The sequence below is a fragment of the Arachis hypogaea genome, chromosome 13, assembly GCF_003086295.3.
Source record: "Arachis hypogaea cultivar Tifrunner chromosome 13, arahy.Tifrunner.gnm2.J5K5, whole genome shotgun sequence".
In the NCBI taxonomy this organism is placed as follows: Eukaryota; Viridiplantae; Streptophyta; class Magnoliopsida; order Fabales; family Fabaceae; genus Arachis; species Arachis hypogaea.
The window spans coordinates 28,701,477-28,729,382 of NC_092048.1; the positions used below are offsets into that span (position 1 = coordinate 28,701,477).

Genomic DNA, 27,906 nt, shown 5'->3' on the forward strand with positions numbered 1-27,906 from the left:
TCAGGTTCATAATGATGATGAGGTAAGGGCATTGTTCATGCTGCTCTCCAACTCAAGCAATTGGTACACTCACATTTTATCAATACCCATCTTTCATTTCTCTATAATTTTTATAAATTTGGTTTCAATTCTTATTTTTATGATGTCGGATACCCTCAAAGTTGGCAGCTTTTTCCTTTTTGTATTTTGCTCACCAACTGTTTGTAATTTTGTTTCTTTTGTAAGTGTGTTCAGAACTTCAGATAGTGAAGGAGACATGGGGGTTTCAAGTGGGAGACATGCAAGGCATTATACCCGTTACACTTGGGCTCTCGAGACAGCATTCTTTCCTCAGGTAAGTTTGAATTTAAATATTTCAAAATGATCAAAGTATTTAGTGGTCTGCGTGAGTTTAAAATCTTACTATGGATTAATTTCACTTTTTTTTTAATTCTTTTCTTATTTTGATTAATAATTTCTTTTAAATGTTTTAGCTTTATACGTCAAATAAGAAATTTATTTAATTTATTTATTTGTTCTTTTTTAACTTAAGATATTTTTCTAATTTTCACTTTTCTTAGTTCTTTTGTACGTGGAGTCTCCCTCCTTTTGCAGTATAATGATAATTCTCCCCCTTTTAGTTATTTGAGTAACATTATGATGAATTTATGATAATTTAGTCCTTAAAATTTCTGTGTAGATTTCATATTGTACTATGTTGGTTAAAGTGGTTTACCTGCTAGAAGAGAATGCAAAATACAAGAGGCTGCAACAACAGACATGCATCTACATTTATATATCTATGTAAACATACATGCATATATTTATTATATTGTTACTCATTTAGATCAAGTTTTTGTTCTTTGCATTTTAATTACAAGTGATTTTGTTTGTTTATGTTTGCTTTAATAGTCATACTACTATCTCTTTTGCGAATCACTTTTTAGAAAATGTTTTACTAAAGTGATGTTGCAATTGTGTCATCATTGTTGCAGCTTTGTGAACTCGTGTGAATCAACAAAAAGAAGAAGAGTACCCTATACCAAACATTTATAGCACCGTTTTGAATATGTATCTAGATTCTTAGTCAGCGTGCCATTTATTACTGCTGCAATGCAATTCATGATTGAAAAAAAAAAACAGAAAAAAATAAGATCATATTTTGGTTAATCCATAAGCTCAAGAAATGTAATATAGGAATGTAAGAAAAGTTTTGTGCAGGGTAATGATGTTTGTTTGTTTTAACTATTATTAAAAATCAAATGAAATGTTGTGGTATTTTTTCTTTTTCTTCTTTCATTGTTTTTAAGGTGTTCATTTTATTTGGCCAAAGAAAGATGGTTTCTCTGTTAATTAACTAATTCAATTTTCATACTTAAAGTTTCTCTTTTTATATAGATGATGCGATTTGCTATTTTATTGTTGTGATTTGTTCCATCAATACCAATAATGAAATGTTTTATTATTTTGATTAGTTCCTCAATACCAATAATGAAAATTTGTATGTTTTATGCCTTATTTATAGCGTTATCTTGCACAAGTATTTGTCTTTCAAAATCAGCATCCTATCATCATAGATGTTAAAATCTGAGTATGTTCTCCTTATTTAGTGCAAAAATATTCACTTATATTTTGGAGTACCTATGATCTTCTTGAGGTTGTACAAAATGATAAAATATATGACAACGAATAAAATGAAGTAAATTAAGCATTCTAGGAATTTCAAGCATAATTATTATATATCACATGATGAATATACCATTTTAGGAGGAAAAAAATGATGGGAGTATGTCAATGTGTGTTTGATACAGTGTTTCAATATGTCCAAATAATTTTAAAATATAATAAAGGAAACCCAATCACCCAAATGTTTTCTAATTAACTTAAATTTAACTTAAAAATTTGGGACTTCTCTCTAATCAAGTATCTATGTTGAATCAATATATTAATTTTAGCGCTAACTGCATGTTCTAACTAGCTATATATCTTAGTATATTAATGTCTTAAATTTGTAGACGAGCTCTGATTTTTGAATGAAAAATTGTCCTCAACTTTTGTTGTTCAAATCCTGATTTCAAAAAGGAAGATCATGTTCAAATTGTGTACTTTTATTTTTATAACTGAGAATATGAATATGAAATACAGCTGAGTTTGAAAGCAACTTAGTGATAAATTTAGTGAAATGCATTGTGTTTTTAACTATTTAATATTGAGTTACATGTGCTGCACGAATGGTATACAATTGTATTTGAAGTTGATAAATGGTAAAATATACCATGGCTTTTCTTTCTTCTCTTTAAAGTTGAGTTTTTCTTAAAAAAAATCATAAATTTAGCCATTGTATGATATTTATGCAAAATCAAATGGGCTGCAAATAGTAGCAAATATGCTTCCAAAGCAAAAAATTTAACTGTTTTAAAATGCTTATATTGTAATCTAGTAACTAATTGCTGGAGCGATAAAATAATTGACAAGAAACTCTTATTTCGATTATGAATTTATAAATGCATGTGGTGATTTTACTGCATTAATAAAATCTATCATGAAAGCTATTTTGCTAAATCTTTTGAGTAGTCTTTTTTTAAATTATCTGATGGGTGAAATGATACTTGCTCCACTAAATATAATCAACATTTTAGAAAAAGAAATTTATATTAACATAAGAATTTTTTTGGTGACGTTTAACATAAGAATTTATATTAACATATTTTTTTCTTTACTTATTTATCTTGATTTTTAATATTATTTATATTTTTTCCTTATAAACTTTGGATTTACGACTTAACCAGTAGTAAAATATTTTTGATAAATAGTAAACGAAAAAAATTGGACGACAAAAAAAAAATTAAAAGGGAAATAACCAGTTTGGTTAAGCCAGCAGTGGTTGTTTGGTCAGAGAAAAAGGATAAAGTTAAAAGATTAAATGGTAAAATTTTGTTACAGAAAGAACAAATTAGAAAAAAAATTTTCTACATTTTGGGGTGAGAGTGGCATGAATGTGAATGTAAGAGATGATATTAATATAGTAAGATTAGTTTTTTATTTGTTCTTTTTTTATATCCTTTTTTATTGATATCATTGTTGAGTTTTTATTTGTTGTTTTTGTTTGATGGAAAAGCTAAGGGAGAAGGATAGCTTCTTTTTTATAATTTTTTTTAAATGTTAGTTATTTAACCCAATATGTTAAGTCTATGACTTCGTCCCTAATAAAATCAATGTGATTGATAGAATCATTTATAAAAAAAATGGTTAACATTGTTAAATTTCATATATTTCTTGATTTTATGTTTTATTAATATCTGTCATGCTAATAAGTGCGACTTAGTTTTATTCTTGAAATGGTAATATGTTTAATGACATATTGAAAAAGTATATTAATAAATTAATATTTTACTAAAAATACTTACTGTTCGGTAGGTCGGATACTGGACGGTTCGGGTTGATATCCTGTTTGATGAAGGGGGTTTCGCTTGGTCGTAAGTCACCAGGCTGGAGTAGACGACGTCCCGGGTACTTTGCATAAGGAGGGGGGTGTCACCTGCAAAGACACTCCGACGCTCTAGTCAGTAAAGTGTGCAGGTGAAAAAAGGGATGAATGGTATGTGACGTACCTTGGGGGAAGGGTAGGACCTTCCCCATATATACCGTGTCAGAGGTGGGCCCATCAAGGACAGGCCCACCTTCCTCAATGCTTCCTCCGCACAGCTATAGCAAAGCTGTCAGGGACGCGTGTCCGGGTCGGCGACTGAGCGCGTCACTCCTGACCGTTGGGGTCGGGTGGTGTTCGGGTCGGGCGGGCCCGCAAATGGTTTGGGTCAGGCCGTAACAGTGCCCCCAACGCGCCAGCAATGATCGTGAAGGTGGTTGGTGGCGTGTTGTCGCCAGGTCGGCCGCCTGTGGAGGGGACGTGCCCCTTGCGCGCGTGTCTGTTTGTTGCTGAGTGACCGTTTGTCGCCTCGTTCCTCGCGCGGAGCATTAAATGCTCATAATGGGTTGAAAACCCCGCGTGCAAAGACTATTTTGCCCCCAGGCCTTTCACGCTTCTTCAATGGCAGTTTTAAACAGTTTTGCATTTGTTCTCCTCTCATATCCTCACTTCCATCATCTCCATCATCTTCTCCTTCTGAGTTCCCAGGGTGTCACTTCTGCATTTTTGCACATTTGCTCTCCTTTCTCCTCCTTCGAATCTTCGTAATCAGTCCAGGTAAGCATCCTCTTCGTTCTTTGCTTCGTGTTTATTTTGTTATTCTTCTGCATGCATGCTGTTTGCTTGATTTTGTATGATAGGTGGCCTTTTAGTGTCAAATAGGTGCGTTAAGGGGGTTACCATTTCAAGGTAGGCTTTTATTTGGATTTTGCTTTTAGCCATGCTCGATCTTAGCTATTGAATAGGACAAATGTAGTTTCTGGGCTTTTTCCAGATTTCCAACCTCATAGACTAACGGAGTGGTACCCCCCACTGTAGGTATGCATCGCATTGTTTCTCGGGCCTCTCCCTCCACCGTGAACTACGACCCCTACACCTGGGTGACTTCCGACGTGAAGGACTCGCCAAATCAGATGGACGAGGGGGTGCTAACGGAGTTCTGCCAAGGCGAGTACTTGTGCAGAGGGACAGACGAGGAAGCCAATTATGACGTCTTTGTTTCTGCCCCCCAATGAACGGCTATATGAGCTTAACTTCCATTCCCCTCGGGTCCCCGACTGGATCTGGTTTTATAAATACATGTTCACCCAGGTGGGGGTTCGTATCCTGTTTTCTCCTTTTCAAATGGCGCTTCTTAACCGGATCTCTGTGGCGCCGTCGCAACTGCATCCGAACAGTTGGGCTTCTATTCGCTGTTTTGAGATGGTATGCGAATATCTGGAGTTGCCGGTATCTGTTGATGTCTTCCTTTTTTTCTTCAACCTCATGAATCCTTCCAAGGAGGGGAAAGCGAGGAAAGGGTTCATGTCCTTCCGATCTGCCCAAGGTCGGAGGATCTTCAGCTTGTTCGAGGACTCTTATCATGGGTTTAAAGACAAATATGTTAAGGTGTGTCCGGTCAAAGGTCGTCACCCCTTTTGGTTGTCGTTAGAAGGGGAGCGCCTTATTCCGACGTACTAGAGCTTTGGGGCGGGATCCAACACATTTATTAAGGTGTCTTATAAGGGGATGTCCGTTGTGGATAAGAAGGTCGCCGACGTGTTGTTGGCAGTTTTTGGGAAGAATCATGTGAATCCCCACCTTTTGATGGGTGACAGGGAAGTCGCCAGAAATTACGTTTGTGAGTTGTTTTGCCTTGTATTTTTGCGTTTCTATTCATTCGCTTGGTTGTGCCGGTTTCACGACTAACTTGTTTACTTGTTTGCTGCAGTGGAGATGTCTGCTTCCGTGACAAGGCTTGAGGACTTGTTCAAGACTTTCTTGGCGGACAACGATGAGGAGGAAGCGGAGAAGGTTGACGGGAAATCGGAGGACCTCCTGAGAATAAGGATCAAGCGACGCCGTCACCCCGTGATACCGAGATGACGGATAAGAACTCTGACGGGGCACGCGTTTCTCCTATCCGTGAGGAGACGGTTGGCCCCGAGCACTCGACCTCCGCTCAGCAAGAGGATGACGATTTGAAGCTTATCCCCACCCCCAAAAGGCAGAGGGCATCCTCCAGCCCAGAAGGGGTTCTGACCGTTATGGAGCGGAACTTCGACGTCGGGACCTTCATAGATTCGCAGCTGCTTCCCGGCACAGAGGATCACTTCCTTGGCACCGAGCTTGCGGGACAGGCGAGGTGGATGTACCGTACCCTTCTCCGCGGTGCCGCAATTGCTCGGAAGGCTGAATTCGAGTTGTCGGGGATGCAGTCGCTGCGCAGGAAGCTCGAATCCGCTGTCAAGGCCAATAATGAATTCAAGACTCAAGTTGAAACCCTTCGGGAGCAACTGTCCGAGACGGGGAAAAAACTGGAGGCTGCTGAGGAGAGAGCCGCGTCTGCTGAGGAGAAGCTGAAGGCCTCCAATGACACCGTGTCCCGTTTAACCGAGCGGGAGATGACTCTGGAGAGCCAACTTAATGCCGCGCAAGGTCAGGTGGTGGCCTTGGAGAAAGAGCGTGACGTGGCCGTCTCGTCGGCTAAGGCCGCTCAAGCTGAGGTTGAGGAGCTTAAGAAGAAACATAAGGTGACTAGAGAGCAGGGGAAGAACGTGATCTTCATGACTGAGGAGGCCCTTAAGGCCCAGGTGAAGATCGTGGCTCCCGACTTCGATACGTCGGCAATTGGAGTTTTCAAGACAATCAAGGATGGCAAGATTGTTGACATGCCCAAGAAATAAGTTCTTGTACCTTATGCTTTTGTATGGATTTGTGGTTTTGTTGTAGAACTTTTTGAAGCTTACTTCGTTATACATTAAAAGTCGCTTGGTTGGCTTGTGATTATCGTCTTCTTTGCTTATCTGATAGCATTTTTGTTTTGTTTTATTACTGTTTTGTTGGTATGAGCTTTCTGCTCGTGTTTATTTACCGTTGTGTTGGTAATTCGGTAAAGCCAGGTCGTGGCCTTTTGCTTTCGTTGTAGCTGTTTGTTATGGCTTTAATTTAGGTGGCTCCCGGGGTGATCAGTCCCGGGGTGCCGTATCGTGGTTCCGTTTAATGTGTTGTGGAACTCGTTTCCGTGTGATGTGTAAGTAAGAGATAAAAAGGAACAATAGAGAGGTAATTTTTTAACAAGTAAACATTAATTGGCAATTAAACAAGTCTATTACCGTTGCGAGTATAAAGGTAAACGATTAAGCTCGTTAGATCGCCTAGCCGGCGTGCCTGAGCTATGAGTAAAACCTTCTCAGGTTACCTGTATTCCAAGTTCTCGGGACCTCCCTTCCATCAGGCTTTTCCAGTTTGTAGGTGCCCTTGCCAATCACTTCTTTGACTCTGTAGGGCCCTTCCTAGTTCGCCGCCAGTTTGCCTTCTCCCTGGGTCGGTAGCCCGATATCGTTGCGCCGTAGGACGAGGTCGTTTTTCTCAAATTCCCTCTTGAGCACTTTGGTGTTGTAGCGCAGGGCCATTCTTTGCTTTAGTGCCATTTCTGCAAATGGGCCACCTCCCTAGCCTCATCTGCCAGGTCTTTCTCTACCGCTTCCTCTACTCCCTTCAGAAGTAATCATGGGCTTGGCTCGCCGATCTCTACAGGTATCATTGCGTCCACTCTGTACGTCAGGCAGAAAGGAGTTTCCCCTGTGGATGATTGCTCGGTTGTTCGGTAGGACCAGAGGACCGAGGCGAGTTCGTCGGCCCATGCGCCTTTTTTGCTATCCAGCCGCTTCTTGAGGCCCAGCAAAATGACCTTGTTTGCGGCCTCAACATGACCATTTGTCAGGGGGTGCTCTACTGAGGAGAATTTCTGCTTTATGCCCAGGCCGGTGAGGAACTCCATGAATTTCTTGTCAGTGAATTGTGTCCCGTTGTCAGAGATGATGACTTCCGGGATGCCGAATCGAGTTATCACCTGTCTCCACATGAACTTTCGACAATTGGCTGAAGATATGCTTGCCAGTGGTTCAGCCTCTATCCATTTGGTGTAGTAGTCGATAGCGACTATGAGGTATTTGACTTGTCCCAGGCCGACCGGGAAAGGTCCCAGTAGGTCGACTCCCCAATGTGCGAAAGGTCGGAAGGACGTCAGTAGGCTTAGTTCGGACGCTGGCGCTTTGTGGAAGTTGGCGTTCTCTTGGCACTTGACACATTTCTTTACGAACTCTTTTGAGTCGACCATCATCGACGGCCAGTAATATCCAGCTCGGATGAGCTTTCTTGCTAGGGCTTTGCCCCCGATGTGGTGGCCGCAGCATCCCTCGTGGACTTCTCTGAGCATGTAGTCCGTTTGGTCGGGATGGAGGCATTTCATTAAGGGCTGGCTAAGTCCCTTTTTGAACAGTTGGTCTTGTATGATCGCATATCTGGCCACCTCCCTTCTTAATGCTTTAGCTTCCTTCTCGTCCTCAGGGAGTTTGCCGTTCTTTAGGAAATCAGTGATGGGTTCCATCCAGGAGGGGCCTATCTTTGTTAGGTGGAGGGCGACTGCTGGTTCCTTTGTCATTCCTTGAATAAGGGACCTGTTGCCAACTCCCGGTTTCATGCTCGCTAGCTTTGATAGGAGGTCTGCCTGTGTGTTCCTTTCCCTCGGAATGTGTTAGACCGCGACCTCCTCGAACTGCTTTGCTAGCTCTTTGACCTTTTCCAAGTACTTTTGTAATAGTGAGTCCCTGGCCTAGTAGCTTCCGTTCACCTGTGAGGTAACGACCTGCAAGTCACTGCATCCTTCCAGCCTCGTAGCTCTGACTTCTCGGGCTAGGATCAAGCCGCCCAGGAGGGCCTCTTATTCCGCTTGGTTGTTTGATACGGGAAACTCGAACTTGATTGATTGTTCGTATATGACCCCGGTAGGACTTTCCAAAATGATCCCGGCACCCCCGGACGTTTGGTTGGAGGCCCCGTCCACATGGAGCCTCCACCGTGTGCCCGCTTCCTCGGTTGGGTCCCCCGCTACTTCCACCAAGAAGTCTGCCATTGCTTGTGCCTTGATCGCATGTCGGGGCTCGTATCGCAAATCATACTGAGATAGCTCGATGGCCCAAGTCATCATTCTTCCCGCCAAGTCAGGTTTTTGGAGCACCTGGCGGATTTCTTGGTCCGTTCTTACGACTACCTGGTGACCCTGGAAGTACTGCCTTAGTTTTCGGGAGGAGGTTAGTAGTGCCAGAGCTAGCTTCTCTAATTTGCTGTATCTCAGTTCTGCTCCTTGCAGTGCTCTGCTCACGAAGTAGATTGTTTGTTGAGCCTTCCCTTCTTCCCGTACCAAAACTGCTGCCAGCGCTTCGTCCGTTATGGCCAGGTACAGGTAGAGCGGTTCTCCGACTTTGGGTTTCCCTAGCACGGGAGGAGTTGCGAGGATCTCTTTGAAATGTTTGAATGCTTCCTCACACGCCGGGGTCCATTCAAACGCTATCCCTTTTCTCATCAGGTTGAAGAAGGGCAGGGCTTTTGCTGCCGACGCCCCAAGGAAGCGAGATAGCGCGGTGAGCCTTCCTGCCAGTCTCTGAATGTCTCTGATGCAACCCAGGCTCCTCATTTGGAGTATCGCTTGGCATTTTTCAGGATTAGCTTCCACCCCCTTTGGGTTATCATAAATCCTAGGAACTTCCCGGCCTCCATGGCAAAGGCACATTTGAGGGGGTTGAGCCTCATGCCATGTCGTCGGAGGGCCGCGAACACATTTCCTAGGTCGCTTAGGAGGTCCTCAGGGCCAGTGGTCTTGGCTAGGATATCGTCCACGTAAACTTTCACCGTCCTGTCTATGAGGTCGCTGAATATCTTGTTCATTAGCCTTTGGTAAGTGGCCCCGGCGTTCTTCAGGCCGAATGGCATTACCTTGTAGCAATATATCCCCCTCGGCGTTATGAACGCTGTTTTCTCTTCATCAGGTCGGTGCATAGGTATCTGGTTATAGCCAGAGTAGGCGTCCATGAAACTTAGGTACTGATATCCCGCCGCTGCGTCGACGAGTGCATCAATGTTGGGCAGGGGGTAGCAGTCCTTGGGGCATGCTTTGTTGAGATCGGAGTAATCTATGCACATCCTCCATTTCCCATTGTGTTTTTTTACTAAAACTACGTTCGACAGCCATACCGAGTAGTCAAGTTCTCGAATAAATCCTGCTTCGAGGAGGCTAGCCGTCTGCCTGGCCACCTCCTCTGCTCGCTCTTGTGACATCTTCCTCCTTTTTTGGGCTACCGGTCTGGCCTCCGCCGTCACGGCCAAGTGGTGTGACATGAGCTGGGGGTCTATTCCCGGCATGTCGGTTGGCGTCCATGCAAATAGGTCTCCGTTGGTCCTGATCATTTCCATTAGGGGCCCCTTCAGCTCGTGTGGTAGGTTTCTGTTCACGAAGGTGAACTTCTCGTCCGTGTTGCCGACTCTAAACTTTTCCAAGCTCCCTTCTGGCTCGGGTCTGGGCTTGTCTTCGACTCTCGTGTCTAGGTCGGCTAGTAACACTCCTGCTGCTTCCTTGGACTTCTTCCTTAAGGAGAGTCTGGCATTGTCGCAGGCAATTGCCATTTCCAGATCTCCTTTTATGGATCCCACGGACTCGTCGTCAGCCACGAACTTCATTATCAGCATCTTCGTGCTGATTACTGCCCCGAGATCGTTGATGGTCTTCCTCCCCAGGATGATGTTGTAGGCTGTGGAGTCGCACAGAACCACGAACTCGGCCATTGTCGAGCCTCATCCCTGCCCGTGTCCTACTGATATCGGAAAAGAGATTATGCCGTTTGGCTTAATGAAGTGGTCGCCTAACCCTACGACACCGTGCTGGTGGGTCTTCAGGTCGGCGTCCCGCAGTCCCAAAGTTTTGAACACATTGCGGAACATAATATTCGAGTCGGCGCCGGTGTCTATGAGGATGCGCTTGATGAGGCCGGTTCCTACTCTGGCCGTGATGACCATGGGGGGCTTTCCGCGACCTCGTCAAATCACTGGTCCTCTGGGCCGAACGAGATGGGTGGCGACCTCAACCTCTTGGGGTTTTGTGCAGATGACGAAGAGATCGCCAGGATTTTGGCATCTTTCTTGTGCGCCACTTCGACCTTGGGGGTGCGTCTCTCGCCGTCACAACGTTTACTATGGTGAGACCTTGTTCGTTGTCGTTCTGGTCGTGGCCTCATTTTACTGTGCGAGTTTTCTCTTCTGTCTCTCAACCGCGATCTCGTCTTCTTGGCTCCCTGATGAGATGGGAGAATTCAGCCAGCTTCCCGTCCCGGATCGCTTGTTCCAGCGCGTCCTTTAGGTCGAAGCAGTCCTACATCTTGTGTCCATAGCCTTTGTGATAGTCATAGTAAAGGCTTTTGTTTCCCCCTGTTCGGTCTATTAGAGGTCGGGGTTTCGACAGAATCCCCTTCTCGGCTATCTATTGGTAAACTTCTATGATGGGGACGGTGAGAGGGGTGTAATTGGTGAACTTCCCGACTCTGGGAAATGGCCTAGGTGTCTTGCTCGGACCGCCATCCCTGGCGTGTTCCTTCTGTCTTTCTCCGCTCCCGTGATGCCTGGTTTGATTGTAAGAGGGCTGCCGTTTGTTGGCAGCCACGACCTGGCTGACTTTCTCATCATTGATGTACTCCTTGGCTACACATTGGATCTCCTGCATTGTCCACACCGGCTTCGTGGTGAGGTGCTTTCTGAAGTCTTTGTTTAGGAGTCCGTTCGTCAGGCATAGGCTAGCAACAGAGTCAGTCAGCCCGTCGATCTCCAGGCACTCATCGTTGAACTGATCTAAATATTTCCTTATCGGTTCTCCGGACCTCTGCGTCACTCCGAGCAGATTGATTGGGTGCTTTGCCTTTGCTATTCTGGTAGTAAATTGGGCTAGGAAGGCGCGGCTAATATCCGAAAACTGGGCCACCGAGCCCTACGAGAGGCTATTAAACCACTGTATTGCAGGTCCCGCGAGGGTGACCGGGAAAGCGCGGCATCTTACCTCGTCCCCCACTCCCTCCAGGTTCATCCTGGCCTCGAAGGCCGTAAGGTGCTCCTGTGGGTCTTGGGTTCCGTCGTACCTCATGTCCATTGGCTTGTCAAAGTGTTTTGGTAGCCGGACTTCGAGGATGGAACGATGAAATGGGGTCGCGCCTATTATGACTAGTCCGCGCGTTCTCCTTGTTCTTCCTTCATCGTCTTCCCGTCGACCGTCTTCCCGGTCACGATCTGTGGTGCGTTTCCTCCCGCGCCTGGCATATATGATGGGGTCGCGGCGCCTCCTTGTGCGTCATTCTTCCCTGGCGCTCTCGGGCTCAGATCTTGGGCTAGTTGTGCGTCGGGAGTGGCTTCTCGGGGGGGGGAACGGGAGTAACTTGATTCGGGAGTTTGCTGGCGATGTTCCCGGTCTGCCAGCTGGCGCTCCAGGTCCTGCATCCTGTGACATAGTTCCTGCATTATTCTGGCGCTGTTGTCGCCAGTTCTCCCAAAGGGGCGTCTTTCTTGGGATCGTGTGGTTTGTCGAGGAGGGGATCTCGTGCGCTCCCGAGAGGATGCCGCGGAGGCTTCCCCTCTGTTCCCGGCTTCTCGCCCTGCTCCTCCTGGGCCCAGTACAACTTCCATTCAGAAGCTTGTCCCCACAGACGGCGCCAATGTTCGGTAGGTCGGGTACCGGACGGTTCGGGTTTGTATCCTGTTTGATGAAGGGGGTCTCGCTTGGTCGTAAGTCACCGGGCTGGAGTAGACGACGTCCCGGGTACTTTGCGTGAGGAGGGGGTTTCACCTGCAAAGACACTCCGATGCTCTAGTCAGTAAAGTGTGCAGGTGAAAAAGGGATGAATGGTATGTGACGTACCTTGGGGGAAGGGTGGGACCTTCCCCATATATACCGTGTCAGAGGTGGGCCCATCAAGGATAGGCCCACCTTCCTCAATGCTTCCTTCGCACAGCTGTAGCAAAGCTGTCAGGGGCGCGTGTCCGAATCGACGACTGAGCACGTCGCTCCTGACCGTTGGGGTTGGGTGGTGTTCGGGTCGGGGCCGGCCCGCAAATGGTTTGGGCCAGGCCGTAACACTTACCATTTTTCTTTTTTTTAAGTTTTACTGCAGAATAAGAATTTATCTTTATTATTATGTAAAAGTTAATACAAATTTTTTGTACATTAAATTTAAGTCACATTTGTTTTTCTAATGATGTCATCTCATTAATTTTGATTACTTGACAAAATTTAAAAATTAACCATTTAACTTTTATTCAAATATTTTTAAAAAATTAACACCATAACTTCTATAATTAATTGATTTATTACGTATTATTATTCAAATAAAGAAAATATAAAATATTCATTAAAGGTAGATTCAAAATTAAATTAAAAATTTTAGATCAAAGTGCTATAATTTTTGTGTTATTTGATAGAGAAGCAAAAAATTATTAAACTCAATTGTCTTAAATCTAATTTCATTCTAAAACAGTAACGACACTGAAGTACTATCTCAATCAAAAATTTTATACCAATTGTTACGGTGGGTAACCGGAGATTAATGGGCTGGATGGCGTTGGTTAGCCCAAACGGATGAAGGAGGTGGCTTTAGAGTGGATCTGTTATTCGGTGCTCTTCCGTCCGACTTGTACGTGCGAGAGAATGGGGGGTGGTACCTGCAAAGACACTCCGATGCCTAAGTTAGCAAGAGTGTGAGCAGGTTAGAGAGTATTGGAACTTAGCGATACCTGAATGGTGTCAGTGTATTTATAGTGGTGAACCAATAACCACCGCTGAAGTAGTGCCACCTTTTTAGGTGGATAACCGTTCCCATATCTTAGGGAGGTTAAGATATGGCTCTATGAAGTGGTTAGAGAGTTTCTAGGGGCAGTTACTCATTCGAATGAGTGTTATCTGCCAGCTAACCCTCGTATCCGACTTCTTTGGAGCAGGTCGTGTTCAGTACCGACTTCTTGGTATGAAGGCTGGTACTGGGTGAGGGCCAACCCTTTGGGTTGGGCTTCTTTGCTTGGATCCTGGGCCTTTATTATTGGGCCAGGGTATGAACAGTGCCCCTACTCGAGCCCAATCTCTTTTTAAGGTTTGGGTTCGAGTATTCTACTCGGGGTCGTAGACGATTTGTAAGAGGACCGACGTGATGGTTTGAAACCGACGTGACCTTTCGTGACCTTTTGGTTCTGACAGTTACGTCTAATCAAGCGTCGTGTCCGTTAGGGGTGTGCGTAGGGATTCAATAGCCTTGATAACGGTGCATCTCCATTAATGACTGCCCCTATTTTACCATTATGCCCCTAACGTTCTTATAAATACTTTCCCTCTCTTTCGTTGTTTCGTTTCTGCGATCTTTCAAATTTCCTTGCATTCGTTCGTACTGCATTCTTGTGCTTTCGAAGGCTTTTGCTTCCAACCTTCATTTCCAGATAAAGGTTAGTTCTTTAATATGCTTTTGTAGATAAATTTGATTTGCAGACTTTGGTTTCACATCCCCCTTCCTTTAGAGACCGTGTTGGTGATTTTTCTTTTCCCCTTGTAGGTTTTGTCACCCCTTTTTTAGAAAAGAAGTGGCTTCTGTAGATGCTCTCTCTCACTGGGTCGATGTCACAGTTTTAGGGGAGGAACCCTCAGTCAATTCTGAGTTTATCACCCACCTTCGTACTCGCCACAGAATTTGTTCTTCTGAGGAGGACGAGCCGAAGTATGAGTTAGTGGCCCCGGGTCCAGAAGACCGGGTTTGCTTTGGGAGGGCTAATGAGGCTGCCTCCCATTTTTTCTTTATGTATGAGTGTATGATCACCCGTTTGGGTGTTTTTCTTCCCTTTTCAGACTTTGAGATGTCTGTTTTACGTCATTGCCGAGTCGCTCCTACCCAACTTCACCCCAACTCTTGGGGTTTTTTGAAAATTTATCAATTTATCAGCCAGGCATTAGAGTTCCCGATTTCTTTAAAGATTTTTTTCCATCTTTTTCATATGACAAAACCCTTTAGTGGGCTAAACAATAAACAACAGTGGGTATCGTTTCGAGCCATACAAGGTAGAAGGATTTTCACCCTTTTTGACGAATCCTTCCACGATTTCAAAAACTATTTTTTCAAAGTGCAAGCTGTAGAGGGCCACCACCCCTTTTTCCTGGATGACACTTCTTCCCCCCGCTTTCCTTTATACTGGTTGGAGGCCTCCCCTTGTGAAAAATATGGTCTTGACGACCTGGAGGAGGTGGAGGCGGCCATTGTGGGGTTCCTCCGAGAAGTTTGGGGGAGGTCTCCCTACTTGGACACAAAAAAGTTTCTCCAGGGGTCTCCAAGTTTTATCCAGGCACAAATAGGTAGTTTTTATTTGATTCTCCGACTTGTCTGATTAATTCTTCCGACTTGTCTAATCTATCAATTGTTGCTTTTTTCAGAGATGGCAAAAACAAATGCCCAGGAGTCTTACCAAAGGGTTCAGGAGGCCAAGGCGAGGTCTCGTGCCAGGTCTGGCGGCGCTAGGGCGGTCGTCTCTCCTCCTCCTCCTCCTCGGAATGTCGGGACTCCTTCCCAGCCTATTGTGATTTCCTCTTCTGCTTCCTCTCTGCCACCCCCCTCCGTCCGACCTACTCCTGAACCAGAGAAGAGGAAGCGTAAGACCTTAGAGTCTGGCGCTTCTGGTGAGGCGGACGCTCTTGCGTTCGTCCGAAAGAACATTTATCCCTATGCTCGTATGAGCATGGATGATGTTTCTGTTCGGCACTACCTCACTGCTGTGGTTGAGGAGAGTCTCAAGACGGCGGGAGTTTGTGGCAAACTCTTAGATATATTTGAGAAGACTCCTCTCAGCTCTTTAGAGACGACCTCGAGGGTCGAGGAGCTGGAAGGCAGGCTTCGCATATATCAGGAGCACGAGAGGGAGTTGGAGGGGAAAGTCGCCAAGCTGAAGGAGGAGAGGGACAGCCTCCGGGAGAAGGAGAAGAAGTTGCAAGCCCAATGCAACATGGAGGTGGATTTGAGGAAGGCAGCGCAAGCCAGCTACAACAGTTTATTTGCTGATCTTGTGTCTGTAAAGAATGACTTGCTGAATGCCCGGAAGGCCTATACCGAGTTGGAGGACTCTATTGCGGATGGTGCTGATGAGGCTTGGAGGGTTTTTAAGGAGCAGGTCGGAGTCATTGCTCCTGACTTGGACCTTTCTCCTTTGGACCCTGATAAGATTGTTATTGATGGTGCCATCGTGGATCCTCCTGTCCCCGTGGTGGAGTCTGAGTCTGATTTGAAGACTCGGGGACAGAGGATCATAGAGTCCCCTCCTCGTTCTAAGGAAGCTCCGAGTTCTTCTGCCGCTCCTCCGACTTTCTCTCCAACTCCTGGTCCTGGTGGTGGTCCTGGTGGTGGTGATCCTTCTACTCCTCTTGCAAAGAAGTAATTTATTGGTTATTGGGGGTCCGGCCTGTGGACCCCCCCCCTTTTTAAACTCTTTATATTTATTTGTTGATGTTTGAACAATTTTCAGTCTTTTTAAGGCCGTAAACAAAACAATTTACTATACCCTTTTTTAATAAGGGTTTAATTTAGCTTTTTAAATAAATACCATTTTTTGGATAAGGGTTTTGAGTTACCTTATGCGCGCATGCTTTTCTATTCCTTTGATCTTTTCTGGAAAAAACCTATTCTTTGGGGCTTGCCTGCTTTTCTGAATCTTTTTGATCCTTAAGGCAGCCTTACAACTTTTTCTTAGTTTTTTCCTATCTCTTTTTTGTTATTCCTAGTACTCAATTTTGTTTTATTGAGTTTTTCGTGACTTAGGCTACTTTTGCGATTCATTTTAATTTTACTCGGTTTCGCATTCCGACTTATGAGTCGGACTGCTCCCGAGTTTATCATGATCGACTTCTATAGCCTCTTTACGCCGACTTGTACCTCGTCGTTTTATCCTGACGACCATCTAGGTCGGTTCATGAGATTTTCACGTTTTGTCGAGCTTAAATCGGCGCGTTTCGTAGAAAGAGAATAAAAAGGGAATTTAAAAGAGATATTTAAAATGAAAGAGATCTTTATTAATTGAGGAGGTACCTTATTGCTACTAAGGGCTTTTGATAATTTATTTTCCCTTAGCCCCTACTATGATGCCTCGTTAAAAACCCTTTTCAGAAAAAACCCTTTGATTTTGGGAAAAAATCATGAAATTGGGAAAAGAGTACATCAGGGAGTAGGGTTCGCTTTTAGCTGTAGTACCTTTTCATATTACAAGCATGCCATGATCTTGGTAACTCGTTGCCGTCGAAGTCGGTTACCCTATAATAGCCTTTTCCTAAGACCTCGTTGATCTTGTATGGTCCTTTCCACTTAGCAGCGAGCTTTCCTTCCCCCGATTTGTTGACTCCAATATCGTTTCTGATTAGGACCAAGTCATCTGGGGTGAAATTCCTTCGAATGACTTTTTTGTTGTATCTCGCGGTCATCCTTTGCTTCAACGCTGCTTCTCTTATCTGGGCTTCTTCTCGGATTTCGGGGAGTAAGTCGAGCTCCTCTTTGTGCCCCCGTATATTCCCGATCTCGTCGTGGAAAATCACTCTTGGGCTTTGCTCATTGACCTCTATTGGGATCATGGCTTCTACACCGTAAACTAGTCGGAAGGGTGTTTCTCCAGTGGCGGATTGGGGGGTTGTTCTGTAAGCCCATAGTACTTGTGGGAGCTCTTCAGCCCAAGCTCCTTTCGCATCTTGTAATCTTTTCTTCAGCCCCGCCAGTATGACTTTGTTGGCTGCTTCGGCTTGCCCATTGGTTTGTGGGTGTTCCACTGAGGTGAACTGGTGTTTGATGTTCATACTGGCTACTAGGCTTCTAAAAGTGGAGTCGGTGAACTGGGTTCCGTTATCTGTGGTAATGGAATAAGGTATCCCATACCTTGTGATTATATTTTTGTAGAGGAACCTCCGGCTTCTTTGTGCAGTGATGGTGGCCAGTGGTTCTGCTTCTATCCACTTTGTGAAATAATCTATTCCCACTATTAGGTATTTGACTTGTCCTGGCGCCTGGAAAAAAGGACCTAACAAATCCATTCCCCATTTTGCGAAGGGCCATGGGGAGGTGATACTAATGAGCTCCTCTGGGGGGGCCACGTGGAAATTTGCATGCATTTGACACGGTTGGCACTTTGTCACAAAGTCTGTGGCATCTTTCTGCAAGGTTGGCCAGTAGAATCCGGCTCGGATCACCTTTCTGGCTAATGATCTTACTCCGAGATGGTTCCCGCAGATTCCACTATGTACCTCCTCCAATACCTCGGTGGCTCTTGAGGTCGGTACACACTTTAACAATGGTGTTGATATCCCCCTTCTATAGAGAATATTTTTCACCAAGGTATAGTGTTGTGCTTCCCTTCGGATTTTCTGGGCCTCCTTTTCCTCCTTAGGGAGGATGTCGAATTTCAGGTATTCGACTAAGGGGTTCATCCATCCAAGGTTTAATCCGACCACTTCAAAGACTTCTTGTTTGTCTTCCATTTTTACCACTGAAGGTTCCTGGAGAGTCTCTTGAATCAGGCTTCTGTTATTTCCTCCTGACTTGGTACTTGCTAACTTGGATAGGGCGTCTGCTCTGCTGTTTAGATCCCGAGTTATGTGTTTCACCTCGGTTTCTGCAAAGCGCCCCAGGAGCTCCAAAGCTTTTTCCAAGTACCTCTTCATGTTTGGGTCCTTTGCCTGATATTCTCCACTTATTTGGGAGGTCACCACTTGGGAGTCGCTGTATATCATCACCTTCGTAGCACCGACTTCTTCTGCCAGCTTCAATCCTGCGATCAAGGCTTCATACTCTGCCTGATTATTTGAAGCTGGGAATTCAAACTTGAGGGAAACCTCTATCTGGGTTCCCTTTCATCTACCAATATTATTCCTGCACCGCTTCCTGTTTTGTTGGAGGATCCATCTACATAGAGTTCCCATGTAGTTGGTTTATCCCCTTGATCTCCTGCATATTCTGCGATGAAGTCGGCGAGGCACTGGGCTTTAATCGCCGTCCGAGTTTCGTACTTCAAGTCGAACTCGGAGAGCTCTATTGCCCATTGAACCATTCTTCCTGCAACATCCGTCTTTTGGAGGATTTGCTTCATGGGTTGGTTCGTGCGGACTCTTATTGTGTGAGCTTGAAAGTAAGGCCGTAGCCTTCAAGAGGCTACCACTAAGGAGTAGGCAAATTTCTCTAATTTGTGATACCTTAGTTCAGAGCCCTGTAGAACTTTACTGATGAAATAGATGGGGTGTTGACCGTCCTCGTCTTCTCTTATCAAGGCTGCTGAGACAGCCTTGTCTGCCACGGATAGGTATAGGACGAGGTCTTTTCCGGCTACAGGTCGGGTCAAAATAGGAGGTTGGCTCAGAAACTTTTTGAACTCCTGGAACGCTTCCTCACATTCGGGAGTCCATTCAAACTGGTGTCCCTTTCTCAATAGGGAGAACAGCGGAAGGGATCTTAGTGCTGATCCTGCCAAAAATCTGGAGAGAGCTGCTAGCCGGCCATTCAGCTGTTGGACCTCTCTCAAATAAGTCGGGCTTTTCATTTCCAGGATAGCTCTACACTTGTCGGGATTGGCTTCGATCCCTCTTTGTGTTAGCATGAATCCTAGAAATTTTCCTGCCTCCACCGCGAAGGCGCACTTTGCAGGATTTAGTCTCATCCCGTGCAACCTTATGGTGTCAAAGACTCGTGAAAGGTCAGACAAGAGGTCGGCTTCTTTCTTGGTCTTTACCAACATGTCGTCGACGTACACTTCCATTAAGCTCCCTAGGTGAGGGGCAAACACCTTATTTATCAGCCTTTGATATGTGGCCCCTGCATTTTTCAATCCAAATGGCATGACCACGTAGCAAAAGTTAGCTCTGGGCGTGATGAATGATGTCTTTTCCTGGTCTGGTTCATACATCGGGATTTGGTTATACCCCGAGTAGGCGTCCATGAATGACAAGTATTGATACCCCGAGCTAGAGTCTACTAGGGTGTCAATGCTTGGTAGTGGATAAGGGTCCTTGGGACATGCCTTATTTAAGTCGGTATAGTCGACGCACATTCTCCATTTACCATTTTTTTTTTTTGACTAGCACCACATTGGCTAGCCATGTTGGATATTTGACTTCTCTGATGAAACCGGCTTCTAGGAGCGCTTGTACTTGCTCCTCTACTATTAGAGCTCGCTCTGGGCCGAGTTTGCGTCTTCTTTGTTGTATAGGTCGGGATCCCGAGTAGACCGAGAGCTTGTGGGACATGAGCTCGGGATCTATCCCAGGCATGTCGGAGGCCTTCCAGGCGAAGAGATCGGAATTATCTCTTAGGAGCTTAGTCAACTCTTGTCTTAGGGTTTCCCCCAGGTTGGTTCCTATGTGAGTGTTTTTTCCTTCCTCTTCTCCGACCTGAATCTCCTCGGTTTTTCCTCCGGGTCGTGGTCGCAGTTCTTCTTTAATCCTTGCTCCACCGAGCTCTATTGTGTGAACTACTTTGCCTTTTCCTCTCAGGTTTAGGCTTTCATTGTAGCATTTCCTTGCCAACTTCTGGTCTCCCCTCACCGTTGCTATCCCCGCTGAGGTCGGGAATTTCATGCAGAGGTGGGGTGTCGATACCACCGCTCCGAGTCGATTAAGGGTAGCTCTGCCGATTAAAGCATTATAGGCCGACCCCACGTCGATGACTATGAAGTCTATACTCAGAGTCTTTGATTTTTCCCCCTTTCCAAAGGTGGTATGGAGGGGCAAAAATCCTAGTGGCTTTATTGGCGTGTCGCCTAATCCGTACAAGGTGTCGGGGTAGGCTCTTAACTCTTTCTCGTCTAACCCTAGTTTGTTGAAAGCGGGCTTAAAGAGGATGTTCGCTGAGCTTCCTTGGTCTACTAGTGTTCTGTGGAGATGGGCATTTGCCAGGATCATGGTAATTACCACTGGGTCGTCGTGCCCAGGAATTATTCCTCGCCCATCTTCCTTTGTGAATGAAATGGTCGGAAGGTCGGATGACCCCTTTCCGACCTGGTAAACTCTCTTGAGATGTCTTTTGCGAGAAGATTTTGTGAGTCCCCCTCCCGCAAACCCTCCTGAGATCATATGGATATGTCTCTCCGGAGTTTGTAGTGGTGGATCTCTTCTCTCCATATCATCTCGTTTTCTTTTTCCATGGCTGTCCGACCTTTCTATGAGATATCTGTCAAGCCGACCTTCTCTGGCCAGCTTTTCTATCACATTTTTAAGGTCGTAACAATCGTTTGTAGAGTGCCCATATATCTTATGGTACTCACAGTAATCACCGCGGCTCCCCCCTCTTTTATTTTTAATGGGCCTGGGAGGAGGCAGCCTTTCGGTATTGCAAATTTCTCTGTATACATCCACTACAGGAACTTTCAGTGGAGTGTAAGAGTGATATTTTCTTGGCCTATCGAGGCCGAGTTCTTCCTTCTTCTTAGCTTCCCTCTCCCTCTCTTTCGTTGAGGGAGGGTGACCAGGTCGCCAATTCGGGTCTCTTAGCCTAGCATTTTCTTCCATATTGATGTACCTTTCAGCTCTTTCCTGTACATCACTTAAAGAGGCGGGGTGTCTTTTTGATATGGACTGTGAGAAGGGACCCTCTCTAAGACCATTGACTAGCCCTATGATGACTGCTTCGGTAGGCAGGTCTTGAATCTCCAAACATGCTTTGTTGAACCTTTCCATATAGGCCCGTAAGGACTCCCCGACCTCCTGCTTTATTCCCAGGAGACTTGGTGCATGTTTTACTTTGTCTTTCTGGATGGAGAACCTCATCAAGAACTTTCTTGAGAGGTCTTCAAAACTGGTAATCGACCTCGGAGGGAGGCTGTCGAACCACTTCATCGCTGCTTTTGACAAGGTTGTCGGAAAAGCTTTGCATTGCGTAGCGTCAGAAGCGTCAGCCAGATACATCCGACTTTTAAAGTTGCTCAGATGATGCTTTGGATCAGTGGTTCCGTCGTAGAGGTCCATATCGGGACTTCTAAAGTTTCTCGGAACTTTTGTCCTCATTATGTCCTCGCTAAAAGGATCTTTCTCCCCTAAGGGTGAATCTTCTCTACCGTCGTGGGAGTTCTGACCTTTGAGGGAGGATTCTAACTTTAAGAGTTTTCTTTCTAACTCTTTTCGTCGCTCCATCTCCTCTTTTAGGTTCTTTTCGGTTTCCTTTTGTCGTTCCCGTTCCTGTTCTAGCTGCTCGAGGCGACTGTGGACTAATCCCATGAGTTCGATTGTGTGGGATGGCCCTCCTTTTTCTGATTCGCGCCCCTCCGAGGAATTTACCTTCGGGTTTTTGATTCCGGAGGTGCCTTCCCTGTGTTGATCATTGGCTTCCTGGTGAAGGGTCTGATCTGCCTCATTGTTTCCAGTGTTCAGATTCTCTTGTTTAGAATCTGTCTCCACATGACCCTCTTCAGGGGATCTATCCGCCATCACTGGTTGATCTCTCGGGTCCCCGGCAACGGCGCCAATGTTACGGTGGGTAACCGGAGATTAATGGGCTGGATGGCGTTGGTTAGCCCAAACGGATGAAGGAGGTGGCTTTAGAGTGGATCTGTTATTCGGTGCTCCTCCGTCCGACTTGTACGTGCGAGAGAATGGGGGGTGGTACCTGCAAAGACACTCCGATGCCTAAGTTAGCAAGAGTGTGAGCAGGTTAGAGAGTATTGGAACTTAGCGATACCTGAATGGTGTCAGTGTATTTATAGTGGTGAACCAATAACCACCGCTGAAGTAGTGCCACCTTTTTAGGTGGATAACCGTTCCCATATCTTAGGGAGGTTAAGATATGGCTCTATGAAGTGGTTAGAGAGTTTCTAGGGGCAGTTACTCATTCGAATGAGTGTTATCTGCCAGCTAACTCTCGTATCCGACTTCTTTGGAGCAGGTCGTGTTCAGTACTGACTTCTTGGGATGAAGGCTGGTATTGGGTGAGGGCCAACCCTTTGGGTTGGGCTTCTTTGCTTTGATCCTGGGCCTTTATTATTGGGTCAGGGTATGAACACCAATTATATTTGAAGTCAAAGTAAATAATTTTAGTTTTAAAAAATAATATATTGTTCCAAGATATTTGTCAACAAAAAATGTTAAAATTCAACCTCTATTGCAACAAATAAAATAAATAATATTATAAAAAAATTATTTACTTAAAATATTTATTTATATTATTTATTGATTATAGAAATTTCACTAACAGTAATATCATGATACCTAAATGATATACTAATAAAAAGATTAAGGAGAAAAAAAAGTTAACGAATCCAAAAAAAAAAAGATAAACAAAAAAAGACAATAAAAAATGCATATATGTCAACAATTCAAAAAGAATATATCTTAACTAGAACATGTGATAAAAAGTAAAAAGAAACAACTTTAACAATAACTAAAAATAAAAAAAGAAAATAAATATCATATAAAAAAACTAAGTTGATTAATTAAAATAAATACAAAAAACTTTCGTAGAACAATTATTGTATTATAAAATATTTTATTAAAAAATATATCAAATTTAATATCAATTTGTGTATATTTTAATTAACATTTAAATAATATAATATTTATTAAAATATATTTTGATATTTTTATTAATTTACCGTCCCGGACGGGAGTCTTACTCTAGTATTGTTGATAGAGGCCTATTATTGCCCTGCTTTTAAAGTCTGGCAATTGTCATCAACCCATCACCGCACTTTTAAGGCGTGCCTACCATGGAACCTAGTGCCAAGCTTTTAGAAGCTTTCCTAGATGTGAACTTGGTAATCTTACTTAGTTGTAAAACTATTGATATACTTTAAAAATGTGACCTATTTTTTTATAAAATAAAAATATATTTTTAGTTTTTTACCATACTTTCAAAGTATAATCTTTTTATATATAAAATAAAAAAATTCCTGGCATAATGCATATTCATATATATATTTCAAGGTACTCCAAAACAATTTTTGATAGTTCATAACAAAATTCAATAGAAAAAAGAGCTAAACTAGAGGGTAACGAGTGAAAATAGGATAAAACAAATAAAAATAAAGTCTATGATTACTACATAAAGAATTTGATTATAATTGTTATAGTATGTGAACTTTCACTGTTATCTTGCCCTCAAACGCTGATACAAGTACTTGTAAGGTATATATGAAAATTAAGCTTCCACCATGTAAATTCTGGTAATCAAAACAAAAAAAACCTAAGAAAATCTGACAAAGATGGAATTAATACTAAGTTATGTGAACGAAGGAAATAAAACATTGATTTTTCAATTGCTCAATATCAGGAGGATACCTAGTTGCATTGATTTAACAAACATCATGCAGTATAATATCAAATTTGTTCATCAATATATAAAATTTTTCTAATTTCTACCCATCACGCTTGAACAACCCTGATCTCACTTAGCTTTTCCACCAGCTTATCCAACTGTTCCTGGGAGCTCCCATCCTTATTGATCGCACTCAAAGCCTTACCTCTCAGCTCCTCAGCCCTTACCCTCTCCTTTGTAGTTCTCTCCAACGACCACTTTATCTTCCTCGCCAGCTCGCTCGGTTCCGGAACATTCTCCGTCCCCTCCGCCGCTCGAACCGCCACGCCCAACTGGTCCACCAACAGCTTCGCATTAGTGTACTGGTCCGCACCCATCGGCCAAGTCAGCATCACAACACCGGAGACCACTCCTTCCAGCGTCGAGTTCCACCCGCAGTGAGTCAAGAACGAGCCCACGGCACGGTGACTCAGTATTACCATCTGCGGGGCCCATCCCTGGATGATGAACCCTCTCTTCCCCACCCGATTCGCGAGTCCACTTAGAACGTTACGGTGGTCCCGTTCCACGTGTCGCGTGTCAAGATCCTTCACGGACAATATGAAACGGACGCCGCTGAGTTCCAATGCTTGCGTCAGCACCTCCATCTGCTCACTCGTAAGAACCGTACGGCTCCCGAAGCAGACATACACCACCGAACCGCTCTCGCACGAGTCGAGCCACATTATGAGATCGTCGTGGTTCACAGTGCTTGAACCACCGCGGCATTCCGATCCGATCGAACCGTCTTCCGGATTAGGAAGAACTGGACCTACGGCCCAGACCCTCTCATGGTCTAGCTCCTTCTTTACATGGTCGAGGTAAATGCGCTCCAATTCAGTGAAAGTGTTGAAAACGATGCCCCATGTTTCTAGATTCAGGAGCATGTTTTCCCTGTGAAATTCCCATTCAAATTCTCCTCTCTTGCTCTCCCTGAAATGGTATGTGAGCTGCCACGAGGGGTAAATCGGGGAATTCGGCAGTTTCGGGAACGAAACGACGTCGTTGTTTTCGATTTGGGGAAGATCGCGCCAAAGGGAGAAAGAGACGGAAAGTGCGAAGGCGCCAGAAGGAGAGAAGACGAGGCGTGGCACATGGAGGTCACGGGCGAGGTAGTGGGTCCAGCCGAGGAAGAAGTCTGAGATGATGGCTTTGGGGGGTAAAGGATGAGTCATGGCCCAGTCGAGAAGGATCGGGTAGTGGTTTTGGCGCATGGAGGTGACCATTGCTACGAGCCTGTTTTGGTTCGGATTTGGGAATTGAAGGTTCGGGAGGACGAGTGTTTGGAGAAGTGGGGAGTAATTGGATGGGACTAAGGGTTGGTTCGGCGGAGTAACCAAAACGGTGACGTTTATGCCACGAGAGACTAAGGCCTTGCACAGGTCTAAGAGGGGTATTAAGTGACCAGAAGAGGGAAAGGGGTATGCGAGGACGTGGGTCTTTGTTGGAGACATGTTTGGAGCTGGATTCTAACGGGAAACGGAGACGAAGGAGAGCGTGGTTCGTTAATATACTTCCTAAGATATTCAGCTTCGAGTTATAAAAGGAAAAGAATAAAATTTGGAGAAAAGTTGGTATGAATAATGATTGCATGGTGATTTGCATATTAATAGTTTTCTCCAACGTTTTGACTCATGAGTTACGTTACCTCTCAGTGCGGACAGTGCCGAACCGCTGTTTGCATCGTATACGCTAGTTGCTTACTTTTTTATTTTATTGAATTGCTTGTCAACTTTTGTAAGTGCTGACGGCATCGCATACGTGATATGTGAGTTGCTTAATTATTTAGTGGCCAAATTTTGTCTAGATAGTTCCCCCTAGATGGCACCTTACAATTTAAAATTGGTATCAATTGAAAATACCATGAAAATATGAGATGATAACTTTGGTGGCTTCCGGTACTGCAGTTGGGTAGAATGAAGTTTAATAGAATATAGTAGATTTCTATTACTTAAAATTAAGACTAATGAAAAGGAAAAATATCAAGAGTCTTTGTCCAAAACTAGAAAAATTAGAATGATGATGCATAATTCATAATCTTCGAATGAGTTGGTGAATTTTATCACTATTTTTTATATAAAAAGTGTCCTTAATTAGTGATTCGTTAGTTTCCGACCCAAATAAAAATAGGTGGGTACTCCCATGAAGATATTATAATTGTCTTCATGTGATGATTTTTCTTTTTGACCCTTAGATGATGGATTGTAAGGTTAGATTTTGATATGTTATAAAAGTGTTGTTTTTATTTGAAGTGTGGCCAAATTAATAAATCACACTTTTATACAAAACATCTTCATAAAAAGATGTTTTTTGCATCTTCATTTGAGTAGCTCCCATAAAAATAAAGACAACGTGCAATTCAGCAGCATGAAGTATTAGCTATAACAAAATCACTTCAAACCCGTTTAAGGCGGTTACCAAAATCCTCCGTCAACAAAAAATCGTTCTATAATATAGCAACTTTTTAAATATGAACCTCTAGAGGGAAAAAAAAGAAAGTACACTATTTATTTTGAATAATATTATACTCATTTTTTATTTTTATTTATTTGAGTGTCAAAACATTTTTATAGGTATTTGTCATTGTCCATTCTCATAGAGCAGACATATATCTCATTCATCTCAGACGAAGATGAGTTTAATTCTGGACAAAATAAGTTATATACATTACTCAAAGCTTACTATCCAGGAATATTTGACATCCAACATGAGACCGAATTTCATCTAACCCCGCCATTACTTCTTCTGTTCGTCTGTACCTCTTTGTTGCAAGTCTTTAATTGATGGTGGAAGAACAAAATCCACCTCCTCTTTCTTCCGTCGAGATCGAATTATTGGCTATCAATGAATCATTGCAAACAGAGTTTTAGAAGATGATTGAGTTGTTAAATCAAAAGCAAAATGGCCGAAGCGATGAAGAGGACTAAAAGAATCCTGATAATGGCGGCAACGAAGATAAGCACACCTCGGAAGTCAAGACCGCGGTGGTAGCCACCCCAAAGTCGTCAACAAAAAGAAGCAACCATTTTTTAAAAGAAATGATGGGTTTCCAAATATCTAGAAACTTCACTCTACTTACAACATTGAAACCATATGAGGGAATTGGTGACCCCAATATCCACGTCACAATTTTATTCGATGATGTTCATGAACGGTATATCCGATCTAATTTTTTGTTGTACATTTCTCACCTTTTTAGATGGTGCTGTCTTGATTTGGTTTTTTGATTTACCTATAGGTTTTATATCAATTTTCGATGAGTTGGCCAATCTATTTGTCAACAACTTTGTAGCCTCAAAGATCTATGTATATGACTCACACTTTTTCAACACCATAAAGTAAGGATAACATGAAAGACTTAAAGACTATATGACGAGATTCGCTAAGATGGCCATGGAGATATCGAACCTCAACCCAAATGTCCACCTACATGCGCTGAAGAGTGGGATTTGTCTTAGAAAATTCCAGGAGACCATAGCAGTGATAAAACCAAAAACACTAACCGAATTTCTAGAGAAAGCAACGAATCAAATTGAAATAGAAGAGATTCAATAAATCCAGAGAGTAGAAGGACCTATCTCTGCTGGCCGAGAAGAAAACAAACGTAACAAACATCAAAACAATAAGGAGGATCGAAAGTCGTTCAAACTAATTAACCCCAAAGTTTGACACATACACTCGTTCAACACCAAGAGGGAGGCATTATCAAAGACATCTTACACTCCAAACTAATTAAACCCCAAACAAAGCAGGAACTTATCAAGATCATCGATATGTGGACAAGTCTAAATACTGTAATTTTCACAAAAAAATATTGACACACCACAGACGACTGCATTATAACAAAGGACATTAGTAATCCTCGTGAGATCGATACTCACTCACTTGAGTTTATTACTTGGTACGACCTGGTACATTTGCCGTTAAGTTGTGGATTGTGAATTTTCACGACCGAGTTTTTCGTACCGTTGTCGGGAATTAACTGTGACTAACAACTACCAGTTGATTTGTTACCTATATTAAACCTTTTTATTTGTTTGACTTTTATTTAGTTGTTATTTTATTCTATTTTATTTTACATTATTTTAGTTTGAGTTCATTTTTATTACCTTTTAATTTTCGTTTCTTTTAGCCTTATTTTCTTTTAAC

General features: G+C 43.7%; 2 protein-coding genes and 1 long non-coding RNA gene across 3 annotated transcripts; 1 reads left to right on the top strand and 2 right to left on the bottom strand.

Moving 5' to 3' along the window:
• On the top strand, positions 1-1,273 carry LOC112735847 (uncharacterized). Its single transcript, XR_003168570.3, has 3 exons — positions 1-63; positions 226-334; positions 975-1,273. It is a non-coding gene; the product is annotated as an uncharacterized lncRNA (long non-coding RNA).
• Positions 1,274-9,079: 7,806 nt separating this feature from the next.
• LOC140177521 (uncharacterized) lies at positions 9,080-10,228 on the bottom strand. Its single transcript, XM_072210640.1, has 2 exons — positions 9,641-10,228; positions 9,080-9,547 (listed from the first exon to the last, which is right to left on the bottom strand). Exons 1-2 carry the CDS (start codon positions 10,226-10,228, stop codon positions 9,080-9,082), a joined length of 1,056 nt encoding a protein of 351 aa, XP_072066741.1.
• A 13,270-nt stretch (positions 10,229-23,498) lies between these two features.
• Positions 23,499-25,360, bottom strand: LOC112737857 (flavonol 3-O-glucosyltransferase UGT89B1-like). Its single transcript, XM_025787990.3, has one exon. It carries the CDS (start codon positions 25,209-25,211, stop codon positions 23,826-23,828), a length of 1,386 nt encoding a protein of 461 aa, XP_025643775.1. The 5' UTR covers positions 25,212-25,360; the 3' UTR covers positions 23,499-23,825.
• Positions 25,361-27,906: the final 2,546 nt, after the last annotated feature.